Genomic DNA, 16,251 nt, shown 5'->3' with positions numbered 1-16,251 from the left:
TTGTAATCGACTTGCTGAGGTGTTGCCTGAAGTGATTAGTGATAATCAAGGGGAATTCATCAAAGGTAGGAGTATTGTAGAAAATATTCTTATTTGCCAAGATATAGTGAGATTGTATAATAGGAAGTCAGTTTCTTCTAGGTTTCTCATGAAGGTTGATCTGAAGAAAGCCTATGATTCAGTCAACTGAGAATTCTTAGAAGGGATGATGGTTGCCTTGGACTTTCCTGAGGCCTTTGTTGCCTTGGTTATGGAGTGTGTTAGGACTGCCAGTTATTCCTTGGTTCTTAATGGTAATATTTTTGGCTTTTTCAAGGGTAAGAAGGGGTTAAGACAAGGTGATCCCCTGTCTCCTCTTCTTTTTACTATCTCTATGGAATATCTGAGTAGAGTTTTGTCCTATGTCACTGAAAATATGGGATTCAGGTATCACCCTCTATGCAGTAAACTTAAGCTTTCACATTTAACGTTTGCTGATGATTTACTTTTGTTTAGTAAGGGTGATATTAGGTCTATTATGGTTCTGTTGAGAGCCTTTGCCACTTTCTCTCTAGGGTTTCTGGGTTGCAGATGAGCCCCTCCAAAACTAATGCCTATTTTAATGGAGTGCCCGGGGGAGTTAAGTCTGATATTTTGCAGATAGCAGGGTTTCAGGAAGGGAAGCTTCCTTTTTAAATATTTGGGAATCCCTATTACTGCTGGCAGAATGACAAGAGTTCAGTGTCAGGTGTTGATTGAAAAACTTACTAATAGAATTACTAGCTTTGGTACGAGGCATCTTTCTTATTCTAGTAGGTTGGTTCTTGTTAATTAAGTCCTCACTTCTTCATACTCTTACTGGATGAATATCTTTATCATTCCTAAAGGAGTCTTGAGTAGACTGAACTCCATTTGCAGAAATTTTTTATGAGATGGGACAATTGATCATATCAGAGTTCCTCCCATCAGTTGGGAGAAAATTTGTTCACCAAATAATGAAGGTGGACTTGGTATTAGGGACAATTTTGTTTGGAATACTGCTGTTATTGGTAAGCTAGTGTGGTGGATCTATTTTAACCCTGATAAGCTGTGGGTTAAATGGATTAGCCAGATTTATCTGAAAGGACATGCTTGGCCTGAGTATAAACCCAGTGGAGACTTGAGCTGGGGGTGGAAAACTATCTGTAGGGTTAGAGACAAGCTGAGCCAGGTCTATGTTCAGGGGCAGGGGATGTTGGATATTAAGGGGTACACTTTGAAGAGTGGGTATGAGATGTTACGAGTTAAGCATCAACCTGTAGTGTGGCACAAAGCAATTTGGAATCATTGGTGTATTCTTAAACACAGATTTATTTGTTGGATGATGATTAGAAACGCTCTGCAGGTTAAAAGTAAGCTGTTTATGCTTGGCATCTGTCTTGATGATCTTTGTTTGCTATGTGGAAATGCTACTGAGACACATGTGCATCTATTTGAGCAACGTGTCTATAGTAGATGTATTTTGTAGGAGATGGCTGTTCTTTGTCAGATGTCTCTCCCATCTGCTAATCTCTTGCAGTGGGTTTGGCAACAAAAATGGACAAAAACTAGGAAGGGGATTGCGATGTGTGCTTTCATGGCCTGCTACTACCAAATTTGGATGATGAGGAACAGGGTTCGCGTGGAGTATAGCTTACCCAGGCCGGCTGTTGCTTTCCATCAGGCTAGGAATAGTGCAAAATTATGTATTAGTGTGCTCAGAAATCAGTTGGATCAATGTACTAGAACTTGGGTAGAGAGCATTGACTTATGTAAATAGGGGTGTGTCCCTATTTAAAATTGATAGTTTGTAAAATGGTAGGTTGTAATAACATTTGTTTGTGCTTAATGGAAACTTACATTTCACCAAAAAAAAAAAATATTTCGAAATCACTCATGTGGTATGAATGTATGACCCCATGTGGATAAATAAACTACTCTAAGATGAGATTATACTTATTTCACATTACTCTGGTATGACCCGGGTAACGCCCAGCCTTGAATTCTAGTAATGCAAAAGTCACGGGGTAACATAAGGGTTATTGGTAACCAAACATATGAATACCCCACTTTTTTTTCTCATCCTTTATGCTAAAAACAAATGTAAGAAACTTAATGGAACAGATGAATTATTAAGAAGTTGTATACGAGATTCTACTCACTTATAAATAGTGCTCAAAAAGCAAATGTAAACAAATCAATTAAATAAAAGCGAATATAATAAATGCCAACTTTTAATTTTCCCCACATTATTAATTATGAGTATAAGACTTTAGACTCTTACATTTAACTTAGACCCTACTTCTTTGGCTTTTCTTATTCTTTGAGAAAAAAACAAACATAAAATCCTAATGGAACGGAGAAAAAATTAGAAGTTGTATTTGAGATCCTACTCACCTAAATCACTAAAATTTGAGAGAGACGGTTTTTCAATAAGTTATTGAGATACCAGTCTTCTGTACCATTTTATTTGTATTTCGTGACCTTTTTGTTGTTGATCAGGACATAGTAATTTCGTAGCTATTTACATAATGAATATATCCATTTTATCGTTAATCATGATTTGTACCTATTTTATTATATTTAGTACCACTTTTTCTTAAAATTATAAAATAATCTATCAATAAATTTATTGAAAAACCGTATCTCAGGACACTTACTCTACCTAAATAGCGTCCAAAAAGCAAATGTAAACAAATCAATGAGTATATAAATGCCAACTTTTAATTTTCCCCACATTATTAATTATAAAACTTTAGTTACATTTAACTTAGTCCATTATGGTAAAAAAAAATAATAAATCCATTTTCCAAATGATTTCCAAAGTCACATCCCTTGTGGCACAATACTTCGCCAAGAAGCTACTCGTACAATAAACACAACATTTATTCCTCTCCCCAACCATTTTTTTTATCTTTTTCACCAAGTATACACATTGAAACCGCGTTTTTGCTTGAATTAGAGAAATTAGAAAAGTTAAACAAAAATGCAAAAAAGATGAAAATACTCCATTTGTGTAGAAGGAAATTACCCCACTACATGACAAACTTGTGACGGTAATAAGCACTGCACAAAAGCTGCAACCAACTCACCTTCCTTGACCACCACGTTCACATCCCATCCCTGATTTCCCTTCTCACCTCCATTATCACAACACCAAATATTTTCACTTCCATCAATTATTTACACTTCTTGCTTGATCACATTTTTTTACTGCCCTTATATGGTTTGTTAACTTATTTTCTTTACTTTCTTGTTTTTCCTATTTACCATTTTTTAAAGCTCTATTTGTTAGGGTATGGTTACAAAATCCTTTGAAAATGTTTATTTGTGCTACTGTGTCTTGAAATTGATGGGTCTTTTGTTTTCATGCATATGGGCTAGATTAAAAAAATTTGATTTTTTTTATAAACAAATAATTGGGTATGATTATTAAATGCAAAAAATTAAAATATATTAATAACTTTTACCCATGTTTTGAGTGCTGTAGATGATTGGAGGACTATTTGTACAAATTCTTTTTGATGTTTTGTTTGTAAAAATATTGGGTGTACAATTGGTAGGACCAAAAAGTGGTCACATAATTCCCCAATTTGTTTGTAATTTTTGTGGTCTTTGAAAGGTAGATGAAGAAGTTTAATTAAGGATTTTAGGGTTGAAATGGGGTTTTAGGGGCTGTCACATCATTAAAGAGTGATGTACCACCAAAACCCATATCGTTTTCGCAAGTAAATAACATCGATCATAAATTGTAATGCTACCCACCTATTATAAATGCCATTTATGACCTCTACTTTGAGGCAGACCGGGTTTAACAATGGTTTAATGCCCAATTACTGTGAATTTTTGCAATAATTGGGCGTCTTTTTGTAGGAGTACACTAGCCCTTTTGAAGCATTTTTAGTAAAAATAGAGGCGGACCGGGTCTAACCATGGTTTAATGCCCAATTGCTGCGAATTTTCGCAATAATTGGGCATGTATGTGTAGGATTCCACTAGCCCTTTTGGAGCACTTTTAGCAATAGTGGTTGAGTGCTCAGTTATTAAGAGGTTTCTTAACTTTCATTCCTCTATACTACGGACTGTACTAGTTTCTTTGATAAATGTTGTGGTGGGTTCTTTTTTATGTCGTTTAAACTAGTTCATTCTGCTCTTTTTTCATTTGCTACTTTGTTTTCCCTCGTTCATTGTATTCGTCACAACACGATCTTTCTGTTTCTGTATAATTTTCTCTCATATATGATTTGCACATTGAGTTAGTTTGTCACTTGGGAAGAAAATGAAATATAGTGGCTCATAATCCCGACACTTTTGATTTAAACATTGGTGGTTTTTCCAACTGATATCTCAAAAATTTGGGTAATGTTATTGCGAACATGCAATTTGTTTAGTCTTTTCTTCAAATTCTAGGAGAAACAAATGGTTTCATGATTCTGAAGTTTTTTTTTTTTTTTTTTTTTTTTTTTTTCTCGCTCATAGTGCGGTTAACGGTCTCTATTAGGTGCTTACTCGAAGCCGTTGACATCAATGAACGTGACAATTTTTATTACATGTCTATATGGATTGAATTCCACTTGAATGTTTTTTTGTGGTTCTTAATTTAATAAAAGGCTTTTCAAGTTCCGTCATTAGTATTTTAGTATAATATTCCTTGTTCTTTGTTACTAAATAAAGAAATGGCTTGCTTATGTTTGACGAAATTGTGTTAGTACTACACTGAAAGTTTGCAACAAGCAGCATATATGCTTATTGCTCATAGAAGCAAATGATCATATGTTGTATATATGCATGCAACAAAGTCATTCTTCAAGTAGTGCTACCCTTTACGTGGTGCTATGTTAGATTTATGAGGAAATGTGGCACTAAACTTTCAGTCAGACTGATGATTGCTTGAATGAATGAGCTATTTGCTTTTTGTTCTGCAGTTGGCCACCCATTTTCGCCCGTCATTGCCATTTTAATGTTTGTCTGACTAGGATTCTCGTATATCTCTTCTTCTACTATTCGATCATGTGATTGTTTACTGATTGTGCTTTGCTGTGGAATTGCAGATATACAGTTTTAAAACATGAACAACAGTAGGAGAAACAGACTTGATGCACGTAGCTTCCGTGAATATCATCTGTCCACGATAAAAAAATATAAAGGTTCCTCAAAGTCCTCACAGCGGGCAAGGTTCACTTCTTGTGCTTGCTTTCAACCTCATCAATTTACGTTCTTTAGTTTCTCACGCTCTATTCGCTCCTTGGCCTACGTTGCAGTGATGTTTCTACTTTTTGTTCTTCTGTTTGCAGAGAGAAATCTGATTCAAAATCACAGCCTGACAATGGAGAAGCAATTGTCTTTGGCCTCTGTGCCCCCAACGTATGATCTTTAATCTTTAAAGATTTTGGCGTCGATATCTTATTAGTTACTTTTTGCTGTAAACGGTTTCTTCGGTCATAATTGTTGTTTCTCTTTCAATGGTAAATCTTTTAGCTACACATCTATTCTCAGATTAACGCAAATTTATGAGATGCTAGCTAACTTCTTTTCACAACTTATAAAGTACAGTTCTTTTATCAGTTTTTACAGTGCAACTAGAATTGCGATTTTGGTGTGTTCCTGGGTCGCGTAGTGCCTATCTTTTCGTTTTGAATCCTTATTATTATGCAGTGGGAAGAAAACATTTTCTGATGTCCATGTAGAATCTCCCTTGAAGTGAATTTTTTAGAATTTTGTTCATATCTAGCTTTCTTGGTCAACTCACTTTATCTTATCTTGCCTTACCTAATTTGGCCTTCCCATCCTAACATATGTTGGCAGATGAGATCTCAATTAAAAATTTAGTTGAATTTTGGTATCAATATTAACAACACTATATAATAATAACAATAGCTATCTTAATTTTGTAACATGTTCGATACTTGATCGGGAGCATGAAAATTTGTATCCATTTTACCGATTTTTTTTGCTTTCGCTTGTTAATAGTGTACCAAGACGTCCTTAGTATAAAAGGCAAACTTGTCAAAACTTTTAATCATCAAAGCCAAAACCACTTTCCATGTTTCCTCCCTGCATTGCTAGAAGAAAAGCAACACTATGTAACTGTCAAAATCCTATATGCACAGATCTCCCGAGTTGCTATTTCCATTCCTTTTCCAAGACTCCTTGCTTCCTATTAACAAACAAATTGCATTTATCTTCTTGTTTTGAGTACATTATAATACCAAAAGCGGGTTTTGCAGAGCAATTTGTAAAATAATGACTCAGAAGTTTTTTTTTTTTGAGTTCTAAGTTCTGCTATAGATAATAGGTACCGATATGCAGGTCAAATTTCCTTATTCCTAATGTATTAGGGATGTCATAGAAGTATATTTATAAAAACTTAAAGTGGATAAGGTCCTGATATGCAGGTCAAATTTCCTTATTCTTATTCATGAACAATTGGCAAACTATACATTTGTAAATGGATAGCGCAGTTTCAAGTGTCTCAATTTATGTTCTTGATCTTGTTTTTCTTGCAAAGTTGCAAGTATCACGGTCATTTTTTTTTTGTCAACATCCCAAGGTTTCTGACTAGGTTGAGGTTGTTTCTGGCATGGACAGTGTAATGGGTCTTAATACATATGGCATCTGTTAAATGGATCTGCTTCAGTGGTGAACCGAGTATCTTTTAATATGGTGTTCTGCTGAAACTTTATACATCGTGGAAAATATAGTTTATATTTTTCGATGATCATATTGGACAAAATACACTAAAAAATCACGAACTGTGCCCCAGGATCCTAAACCACCGAACATGGATACACCCCTGTTCCACTTGGTATTTTTTCCCTATATTACATTTATCTGTACTGAATGTCGTCTGTTATATATGAACCTGCTGATACTTTACTGGACTTGAAAATCTTTTGAACATTATCTGTCTAGTATTACTGCTGCTAACACACTACACAATTTTCCGGCTACCAACCCCTTCGATTTCGTGCCAGTTTTTGCACTTAATGGGGTTACATAACTTCTTCCTCTACCATTTGCTTTTACATTTATGTCAGTTTGGTTGCAATGACGGTCTTTTGATTGACTATGTCAGGGTTTTATCCAGTCTTCCTCATCAACGGAGATGCATTTTAATGGAGAAACACCCACTGAAACAATTGAGGATGGGGTTAATGAAGCTAAACATGTAAGTGGGAAATTTTTTGTTGTACATATGTGGACTGTTTACCCTAGATTTTAATTTGTCTTCGGTTAATCTAAGAATCTATGTCTAATAGAATTTAAGTTCTTCTAGAGAAAGCATCCCAAAGACAAACGCAATTTGCTCTCTTAAGAATCAGTCAGCTACTTAACTAGTTTCATATCTTTCTATAATATGTTATATTCGGCTATTCGCACATGGGCCTCAGTCACTCCCACAAGGAGGAGAGATACTGAGATAGTTCGCTTTATTAGCCCAATGAGATTCCATCAACTGGCAATGGATGGAGTTACTCCCTGGTTTATAAAGTAGATCACTCTCTCCTCATACTCCAATGTGGGACACTTACATTTGATACATCTTTGGGTTGGAGCTTATTTCTTCCCAGAATACTAATGAAATTTAGCCCTCCTGTAACTTAAAGTTGGAGTTTCCTGTATCCAATGATGTGTTTGTATTCAGAAATTTCAGAACTAGTATGAGCTACTTCTTTCCTGAGCAGCGACTATCCGAAAGCATGTATTTACCAACACCAAATATGCAAATATAGGTCGTATATAGATAGACAATTATATCTGTTTGCATTTTACAGAGATGCATATTTTTACAGTAATATCTTCGGTGGCCATGTCCATGTTTTACAAACCTTGAAGCTGTGGTTGTTCTTTGAGGAAATTCTTTGCGGTGATCATTTCAGTTAATAGATTGGGTTTTACTATGGATTACAGAGTAAATGTAGGAAATTCGTTGTGATTTTCCCTCTAATTTGCTTCTTCAAGCTGCTTGAACAAAATGGTATCAGATAGTTGACAATTGACTTGACATGTTTTTTTCAGGTTCCTCAAGGTAGCTCTGGCAAGATCCTTTCTTCTACCAATTCAGGATCCGGGAAAAGTAAGGAGGAGTGGAAAGGTGAATCTAAGCTTAAAGGAAGACCGGAAAAACGAGTAGTTCACCAAGGTTTCTTGAATACTGGGTGCCTGTCAGCTTTTCTTATTTACAGCTTGAGAAATATTGTGAGACGTTGATCAAGCATTGTACGTTACTCTGTGTAAAGAACAAGAAAGGAATAGTGGATCTCCATGATGGTCTTATGAGAGCCAAAGAGGTGAATATTCTCGACAGTCGACTTTTCTGTTCAACTGTATTGTATTAGGGGTATAATTCTTCATGGTGTCTTATCTACCTACTGTTCATTCTAGTTTTTATGTTGTTTCTACTGTTGGAAAATGGCTGCTGAATTGTTTTAAGGCAATTCCACGTTTTTTTTCTTTCTCAGTGCTGTGACCATCCTTACCTTGTGGATTCATCATTGGAGCGCTTTGTGAATGAAATACGCCCAGTGGATGACTTTCTGAAAACTGGAATAGAAGCTAGCGGGAAACTTTTACTTCTTGATAAGTTTTTACAAGAGGTTAAGGGAAAAGGGCTTAGGGTGGTAATTGTCTTCCAGGTATTAATTGATGTTCTCTTAGGTTTATGGAATTGTCTTAAAATTGTTATCTGGTTGATTTATATAACCATTATATTCCAAATGTGGTGTGAATTCTGAAGGTTCTTTTTCTCATTTTGCTTTATGATACTTTACTGTGTATAGATTCCGTAGTCCAAATGATGCCTTTTATTTTTGTAGTTGTTATCATATTCCTGGGCTTTGATGGGGTCTGAGCTTGTTTTGTAATTGCTTTTTTTTTCATCAGTTCTTCTCTGCTCCTTAGTTCTTCCTCTCTTTTTGTTATGATGACTAAGGCTTTCTTCTTATTTAGTTACGTTCTTGGTTTTGATGAGAAGAATAGCTAATTTCTGATGCTCAATGTCTCAAATTTTCGTTCTTTGCTCAAGTTTATTCATGTCTATAAATGTTTACATTATTTTTAAATTTGTATTTTTTTTATTCATGCTGTTTTCTTACATTGTTTACATCTCCTTGCTTTTAATTGCTAATATTTCAGCTACTTGTTAATTGTTAGTTCCCATTTTTTTTTGGGTACCATATAAGCAGTCAAATCATTCAAAATCAGGAGCATTTGAACTTCGGCATTATCTGGATGACATTATAAGCCACCGATTTGGTGGAGAGTCTTATGTACACATCTATCGGGATTTCGATCGTTTAAAGAAGCGGGCTGCTTGTGATCTCTTCAATGATAAAGAGAGTGGGAGGTTTGTGATGTTGATGGAAAAATGTTCTTGTCAGTCAAACATCAAGCTCTCATCAGTGGATTTTGTGATCTTGTTTAATAGTGACTGGTGCCCTATTAATGACATGAAATGTCTGCGAAAAATGTCCATTGAACCTACAGTTAATCAATTGAATGTGCTTCGCTTTTATTCATCAAACACTTTGGAAGAAAAGATTCTGACTTTGGCAAAGGAAGGCACTTCACTTGAGAGTAACCTGTTTAATTTTAGTCACAATGTTAGCGATGCACTGCTTCGTTGGGGTGCTACTTATATGTTCAGCAAGCTGGCTAGCTTTCACGATCAATGCAGCTCAATTGCCAGTTTGAACTGTTTGACCGAGGATGAGCGGCTAGGTAATGTGTTTGATGAATTGCTGATGTTATTGTCCTGTCAAGAGGGTAAAGAATGTAGTTTTTCTCTTATTTCAAAAGTTTCGGAAGGAAAAGATCAATATCATGCCGGCATAGTAGTACCTCGTGACCAAGATGCACCAGCTGATGATGATATACCACCACACGTAATTTGGAGTAGTCTACTTGAAGGAAAAAATCCTCAGTGGAGACTACTGCCAAGATCTTCAGGGAACAAAAGACGGAGAAGTGAATTTAATGTCAGGTCAACTCACTATACTGAATCTGGAAATGAAAATGAGCTGTCCACAAAGAAGAATCCACCATCCCAATGTGATGTGATTTGTGAGAAATCCAAGCCTAAAAAGATGCGCAGGCTGGCTCACGAGAGAAAAGGTGGGAAATTAGCTGGTATGTGTATGTATCTATAGTTGTGAATAGCTGGTATGTGTACGTATCTATAGTTGTGAATGTATATCTCTTCATTGGTTGTGATTCAAAAGGATCAAGTTCTGTGTGCCTTAATTCATGATATGTCTTTTTTCCGCATCCTCTTTTTCCTTTTCATTTCAAATGGGGCCTAAGACTTCCTATTCGTTGGCTTTGGAATATGAGAGAGTAAAGAAACATGCCTCTCTGCGCTCTATGCTTCTTGAATGATGAAGTAGTAGCTGTCGGCTGTTGCTGCACTTTACGACGCAATTTTTTAATATGGGTCATCTGAAGACTGCCATTTTGTGTTGTTTTACTTGTTTATACAGAGGTTAGGTTGCGTACCTTCAACCCCCTCCAACCCCCTTACTCGTCACAAGGGTAACACGTGAGCCACTGAGGCACTGGAGGTAATAATGTTGTTGAATGTGTTTTTATCTCTTCACAGGCAGTCCTAATTCGGCTGATGCTGGAAAAGAACTTTCACCATGCAAAAATGGCTACACTGGCACACGTCGTGTTGAAGAAACTTGTATGCGTAGGATGAGAGACCTGCTTCTGAAGCAAAAAAAGGAAATTCGCGAATTTTATCGGACTAAGAGGGAAGAAAGAGCTAAACTAGAAGAAGAGCACCAGTTGGAGTTGGATCTTATCAATCAAGGATGTAAAGAAGCAGGAGCCAAACAAGAAGAGCTCAAGAGATTGGATCACATTTATGTAGAAAAAGTTGACGAACATAATCGTCAAATGGACATGAAAAGGAAGGAGCTGGAAGGTGCGCAGCGTGCTTCAAGGATAAAGGAAAAACAGGTGAAACATAAATTGATTGCTAAGGCAAAAAATTTTAGGAGATCAATCTCATCATCACTGGTCAATGAATCATCTTTGGACTTTAATTTGGGTCTTACTGGTTCAAGTGAAGATGTTGCTAATTACCCTGTTGGAGTACCTGAAGAGATAGAGAAAGGCATTAGAGATGAATCGGTGCAACATCATGATCCTGGAATTCCTCCTGATTCTTTGCGGGAAGATACTGAGATTTTATCTGTGGCGTCTGATGGAGAAGATGATGGTGTATCCATGCCTGGAGAAGAAGTATTAAATATTATAGACGACAATGATTCTCCTCATGTTTTGTCGAATACAGCCTCCCTCTTAGACAGTCCTGTAGGAAAAACATCTCAAAACATGGAGTGTGCACCAAACGGCGAAATCGAGGAGAATAGCTCCACAAATATTGAACCTTGTACAGAAAAAGTGCAGGGAATCACTGTGGAGAATCAGTCTCATAGAGATGCTGGTAGTAACCCCGTTGTTCTTCCCAAGTGTCATGTCAGTGGACCTTTGGAGTCTGATGGTGAAAATGATGTTACAATGTTGTGTACTGGAGAAATGTTGGATCAAGGATCTAATTTGGGTACTTCGAACGAGCCTCAGCTATGTGAATTATCTGGGCAGAACCATTTGGATATAACAAATAGAGAGGTGTTGGATAGAGACTGTACCATGGAAGCTTCTGGAAGATCATCAAACGAAGAAATTGAAGGTAATGTTAATGAAGAGATGGATAGTCCTGCTACGGTCGACGGGATGCCAGGGGCACAAGAACAAGCACCAGCAGAATTACCTGCGGCGAGAGTTATTAGCAGCAACACAGCTCTCCAACAGTCACAAATTGTCACGGCTGTGGTTGGTTCATTACCACTAGAGCAGGTATTTGCGTGTTACACCTACTAAATCTAGTGGGTCTAACTTTTTAACTATGTCCTATGTTAGTATGTTACTGTGATTCAGTTGCAAGTGTGTCAGGTGTCAGGGTCTCGAACTCCGCTGTTTTGCCAAAAAAAAAAAAAAAAAAACGTTTCATGTTTTTCGTCAAAGATAGTGGCGGACCAGCATGTTCAGTGCCTCTGGGATTGTTTGAAAATATATGATGTTCTATGCTTCTTTCCGAATTTTTTTTATTAAATTTTTTACTGTCAGTATTTGGGTTCTATTATAGTAAATGAATGATGATGCCCTCTGAACGTACTTCTTGACTTGGTCTTTTCTCCTGGGTAAGAATGTAGTTGACAACTCCTTGGAGGTTGGAGACTGCAATAACTTTGTATGTGAAGCGAAGTGTATTTTCTTGCCGATCATTGCCTTGCTGACCCTTTTTGCATTACAGTTCACATAAACACTTAAACAGTCAGCGCTAATTTATGTTGAATTAACTAAATAAGTAGATAGAGTTTTCTTGTAAAAACAATAATGTGAGAAGGGTACGATCTGATTGGAATTTAGTGTTAGAGAGTTAGACAGGTACATAGTCATGTCAAACGCCAGCAAGTGGTGCCCTTTCTCGTTTTTACTAACTTTTCATTTATACTTGTGCAGCCAGATGTTTCTGCATGTCCTCCAGACAATCACGTCAGGCAAAATGCTGAAGCTTCAGCTTTATTTAACTCTCAGGCATCAGACATACTTGGTTCTCGTCAGCTAGATCAGAATCAGCTCCCTTTGAGTTCAGGTTATAGTCCGAATTTGTTACATACTCCAGTACAGTCATTTGTGGGTTGTGACCGCACACATATTACAAATTCTGCTTGCACAGCCATTATGCAGTCGCATACTAGCCATTTCCAGGACTCTTCATCTTTCAGATCTGATATGGTTCTTTTTACTGGTATTGATCCACTGGAAAATGAGCTTAAGAAAATGCAAATGGAGGCGGACGATGCTAAAAAGATTCACGATGAAAAGGTTTTTGACCTTTAACTTGCATATCATTTTCCAATTTGGTTACTTCTCCATTTCTGATCGGAGGCAGTTGCCTCCTATTCTTTATTATTACTCTTTGCGTTCCGGTCATTTGTTTACCTTTGGTTTTGGCACAATTATTAAGAAAATGGGAGGGGAACACTTGTGGTTAGTGTTATTGAATGACTAGTGGATCATTACGGATATGGATGATCAAAATACTCATAAAAAAACCCTTAATATAGAAAGGTGAACAAATGAACGAGACACCCTAAAATGGAAACGGTAAACAAATGACCGGGACGGAGGGAGTATTATTTAAATTGTAAAGTAGCACTTAATGTAATTCTCGATGCTGTTTTCATCATGAGTTATTTGGAAATGGATTTCACTGTGTAAACCCGACCCCGCCCCTCCACACAACCATTTTTGGGAGCCTTCACCATTTGCTAGAGCCTTGAGTTAGTCGTTACTTCCTATCTTAATGTGATACACTGATACCCTTGCATGCCCGTTCTCTTTTTTAGTTTTAGTGTCTAATGCATCGGCAAATAATGAACAGATGATGCGTGTTGAAGAAGCTTGCAAAAAAGAAATTGAAGAGGTTCGAAAGAAGTATGATTTGTTACAAACGAAGCTAACGTTGAATATCTGCAGAAGAACGTGGCACTTGAATCTGTTCGTGTAAAAGTACGAGCCAACAAATTACTGGCGGACACATTGAAGTACTATACTCAGACGCCACGTTCTCCTCCAGCCTCACAAGGTTTGCAACTCATGTCACCTTCCTTCTGCTTTACAGCATATGATATGTGAGCTGCATAAAGTGTTCCCATCTTCCAAGTACTGGACTTTTGTCTTCGCTGTTTATTGTTAATTTCTCAGCTGTGTCTTTGACTAGAATATCATGAGACGAAAACTAATGTTAAAACACTGCTTTATGTCTTGGAAATTCTTGGTCAGCTTGTATGCTGTTCTGTTGTGTTGCACATATATCCTGACCTACTCGGGCTCTACAGCAGTACAGCTCCATGTATGCTTTGGATATATAATCGTTATTCGTTCAGCTTCATTATTGGCTATTATTTTACGGACTCAAGTTACAGTTGTCGGGTATATGTATGTCTACAAGTGTAGGACTCGTCTGGACCCAAATTCTGAGACATGGACTGTTTTTAAATATGGAATGCAGGTACAGCTACAGCCATACCGGGACACGTTAAGTAGGAGACTAATTAAAAGTGAAATTTTTTTACAATGTTTTTAAGATTTAGGGCTTGAAATAGCATGAAATCGTACTATGAGCTTCACAAATAAGTCTCTTCCTCTATTGTTTTTATCATGCTTGCCCCCGTATAGGCTGGCCATAATGCCAAAGGCCAAATAAACTGCACCACGGACAACTAGTACTGGAAAATTTTCAAAGCTAAACCTCTGTGGCACAGCTTATTCTTATGCTGGTAATAGGGATAACCCTTTGTATATCTCTGTTCAAAGATGTGTCTGTTGGGAAAGGATCAAGTGGGTTCCATTCTCTAACTGCAAGTCTAATGTCAGGTGACTAGCTTTTCGTTTCCCTTTAAGCAAACTACAGTCATAGCTGATAGCAATAAGGTGTTTCTTCTGTAATTGTGTGTATTACACCGTATGCTATACAAGTCTTCTTTTACTGCCGTATCTAAATTGTTTTGGCTTTGTTGGGGGTTATATTTTACAGAACACCTGATGAGCGCCATCCTTGAGCTCCCTTTGCTTCAACAATATAACATGTCTACACGTACGGCAGTGGCAAGAAGAGTGGGATCCTCTCCGGCTCCGGCTCCGGCTCCGGCTCAGGTGCAGGTGGTAAACCAGTTATCTGATCTGATGTCTATTGAACCAGTCACATTACACAATTCCCTTCCGTCTCCATCATACCCGACACAATTATCATACCCAACTTTGAATCCTTTTGCGGGTCACTCAGCTAGGGCTCCAGCCCCTCACCTCCGCTCATTAGGCTTCCTGACCCCACCAATACCTATGTCAGGTATCCCCTTATTAACCGATAGACCAAATCAACAGTACAGATCAGTACCGGGTAATAGTTGGACATACCAATATTTAGCGAATGCAGGTCTGGCTCATCGAGATGGATCTCCAAGCAACCCTGTTTCTCTAGACTAGCTGAACTGATCTCAGGGAGAGATTTGGTAGTGTGTAGTAAGTAGTTGCAGTCTAGCTTAATGGTAAAAAAGGCCATTTTTTTTCTGTTTGAGCAGAAGGTCTTTTAGTTTAACGTGGGGTCGGTTGTATTATTTTGATGCTGTGAAAACTGTAAATCCCACGCAAGGCCTTGTTGGGAAGCTCACTAGGCATTCTCACGTTTTGTATAGCTTAGTATGATTACAGGTAGCGAAGATATGGGCGGCAGTGTAGTTTTGTCATGCGACGACCATTTATGTAAACAAGTTATCATACTCGTGAAATAGTTCACTGAAGTTTAAGGTTAGAACATCAGGTTTTGTGTACGTGTAGGTGTAGCGTATGAAATTTTTCTTCTTGTTTGTCCTTGACTCCATGAATGATCGCTGTAAATTGCAAATGGTCATTCTGCTAGATTTAATCATATAAGCAGTAAGTAATGGAGTACAATCGGAACAGTTTACAGTTAGAGAACACAATTGACGAGGCTTGGAAAGATGATTACGTTTGAGAACTATTGAGATAAATTTTAAAATATTAAATATATATTTCATAACCTACCTACAAGACCTAGTTTCCGATTTTGTTATTTTATTAAGCCCTACTTAGACCTAGTTCCCAATTTTTTTATCATATATTTTTTTTATATCTTACATCATAATTTTATGTTAACATAGTTATAAATGTATTTACGATTAATAAAACTTAAGTTTTCTAGATAAAAAATATGAAAAAGAATGAAATAGATTTTTTATCCAAACTGTTTAGATTGGGATTAATATTTTCATGTGTAAAGTTTCACAAATATTATCCTACAACTAGTTGTATAATAGTTATGTACAACCGCGTCAAAGTTATCGAGCTCTCACACGAAGTTGTTGAGTTATTTTACAAGTTATTGAGCTATTTTACGAAGTTATTGAGCTTAATAATTATTCTGTCAAGCTCAACAATTTTGTATCATAACTCGATAATTTTGTTAATAGAGCTCGACAACTTTGTAACAAAGCTCCACAACACTGAATAAGTTGTACATACAACCAGTTGTATAATACATTAAGTGGTAAAGTTTAGAAACGTTTTAATTCTTATAACATTTAGTCTTTTATTTTAGAAGGTAATAATTGAGGAAAAAAATATAATCAAAAGAAGTTTTAAAGTATATTAAATGTGGTCTTG

The 16,251-nt window shown here is 36.8% G+C and overlaps 1 protein-coding gene across 11 annotated transcripts; it reads left to right on the top strand.

Annotated features, from left to right (window-relative positions):
• Positions 1-2,849: 2,849 nt before the first annotated feature.
• LOC141592159 (uncharacterized) lies at positions 2,850-15,387 on the top strand. Of its 11 annotated transcripts, none has more exons than XM_074412751.1 (12): positions 2,850-3,223; positions 5,049-5,172; positions 5,292-5,361; positions 7,073-7,165; positions 8,017-8,288; positions 8,460-8,633; positions 9,183-10,110; positions 10,595-11,859; positions 12,526-12,658; positions 12,743-12,891; positions 13,451-13,654; positions 14,606-15,387. In XM_074412751.1, the coding sequence occupies exons 5-11, from the start codon at positions 8,274-8,276 to the stop codon at positions 13,574-13,576; spliced, it is 2,790 nt and encodes a 929-aa protein (XP_074268852.1). In that variant the 5' UTR covers positions 2,850-3,223; positions 5,049-5,172; positions 5,292-5,361; positions 7,073-7,165; positions 8,017-8,273; the 3' UTR covers positions 13,577-13,654; positions 14,606-15,387. The 11 variants fall into 11 exon arrangements, with proteins under 11 accessions (XP_074268852.1, XP_074268846.1, XP_074268843.1 ...); XM_074412750.1 differs by having other exon boundaries at positions 3,066-3,223; positions 9,183-10,125; XM_074412748.1 differs by lacking the exon at positions 2,850-3,223 and adding exons at positions 3,533-3,619; positions 3,986-4,047 and having other exon boundaries at positions 12,526-12,891.
• The last annotated feature ends 864 nt before the right edge of the window (positions 15,388-16,251 follow it).

Source organism: Silene latifolia, chromosome 7 (assembly GCF_048544455.1).
Source record: "Silene latifolia isolate original U9 population chromosome 7, ASM4854445v1, whole genome shotgun sequence".
In the NCBI taxonomy this organism is placed as follows: Eukaryota; Viridiplantae; Streptophyta; class Magnoliopsida; order Caryophyllales; family Caryophyllaceae; genus Silene; species Silene latifolia.
The sequence above is the reverse complement of the archived record's forward strand: the minus strand, read 5'-3'. Positions and strand labels throughout refer to the sequence as shown.

Excerpts from the sequence above, each read along its gene's own strand:
- LOC141592159 (XM_074412742.1), top strand. Across the intron at positions 11,860-12,525 it reads GTTCATTACCACTAGAGCAG|CCAGATGTTTCTGCATGTCC; the intron begins GTATTTGCGTGT and ends ATACTTGTGCAG. Across the intron at positions 12,892-13,450 it reads AAAAGATTCACGATGAAAAG|ATGATGCGTGTTGAAGAAGC; the intron begins GTTTTTGACCTT and ends AATAATGAACAG.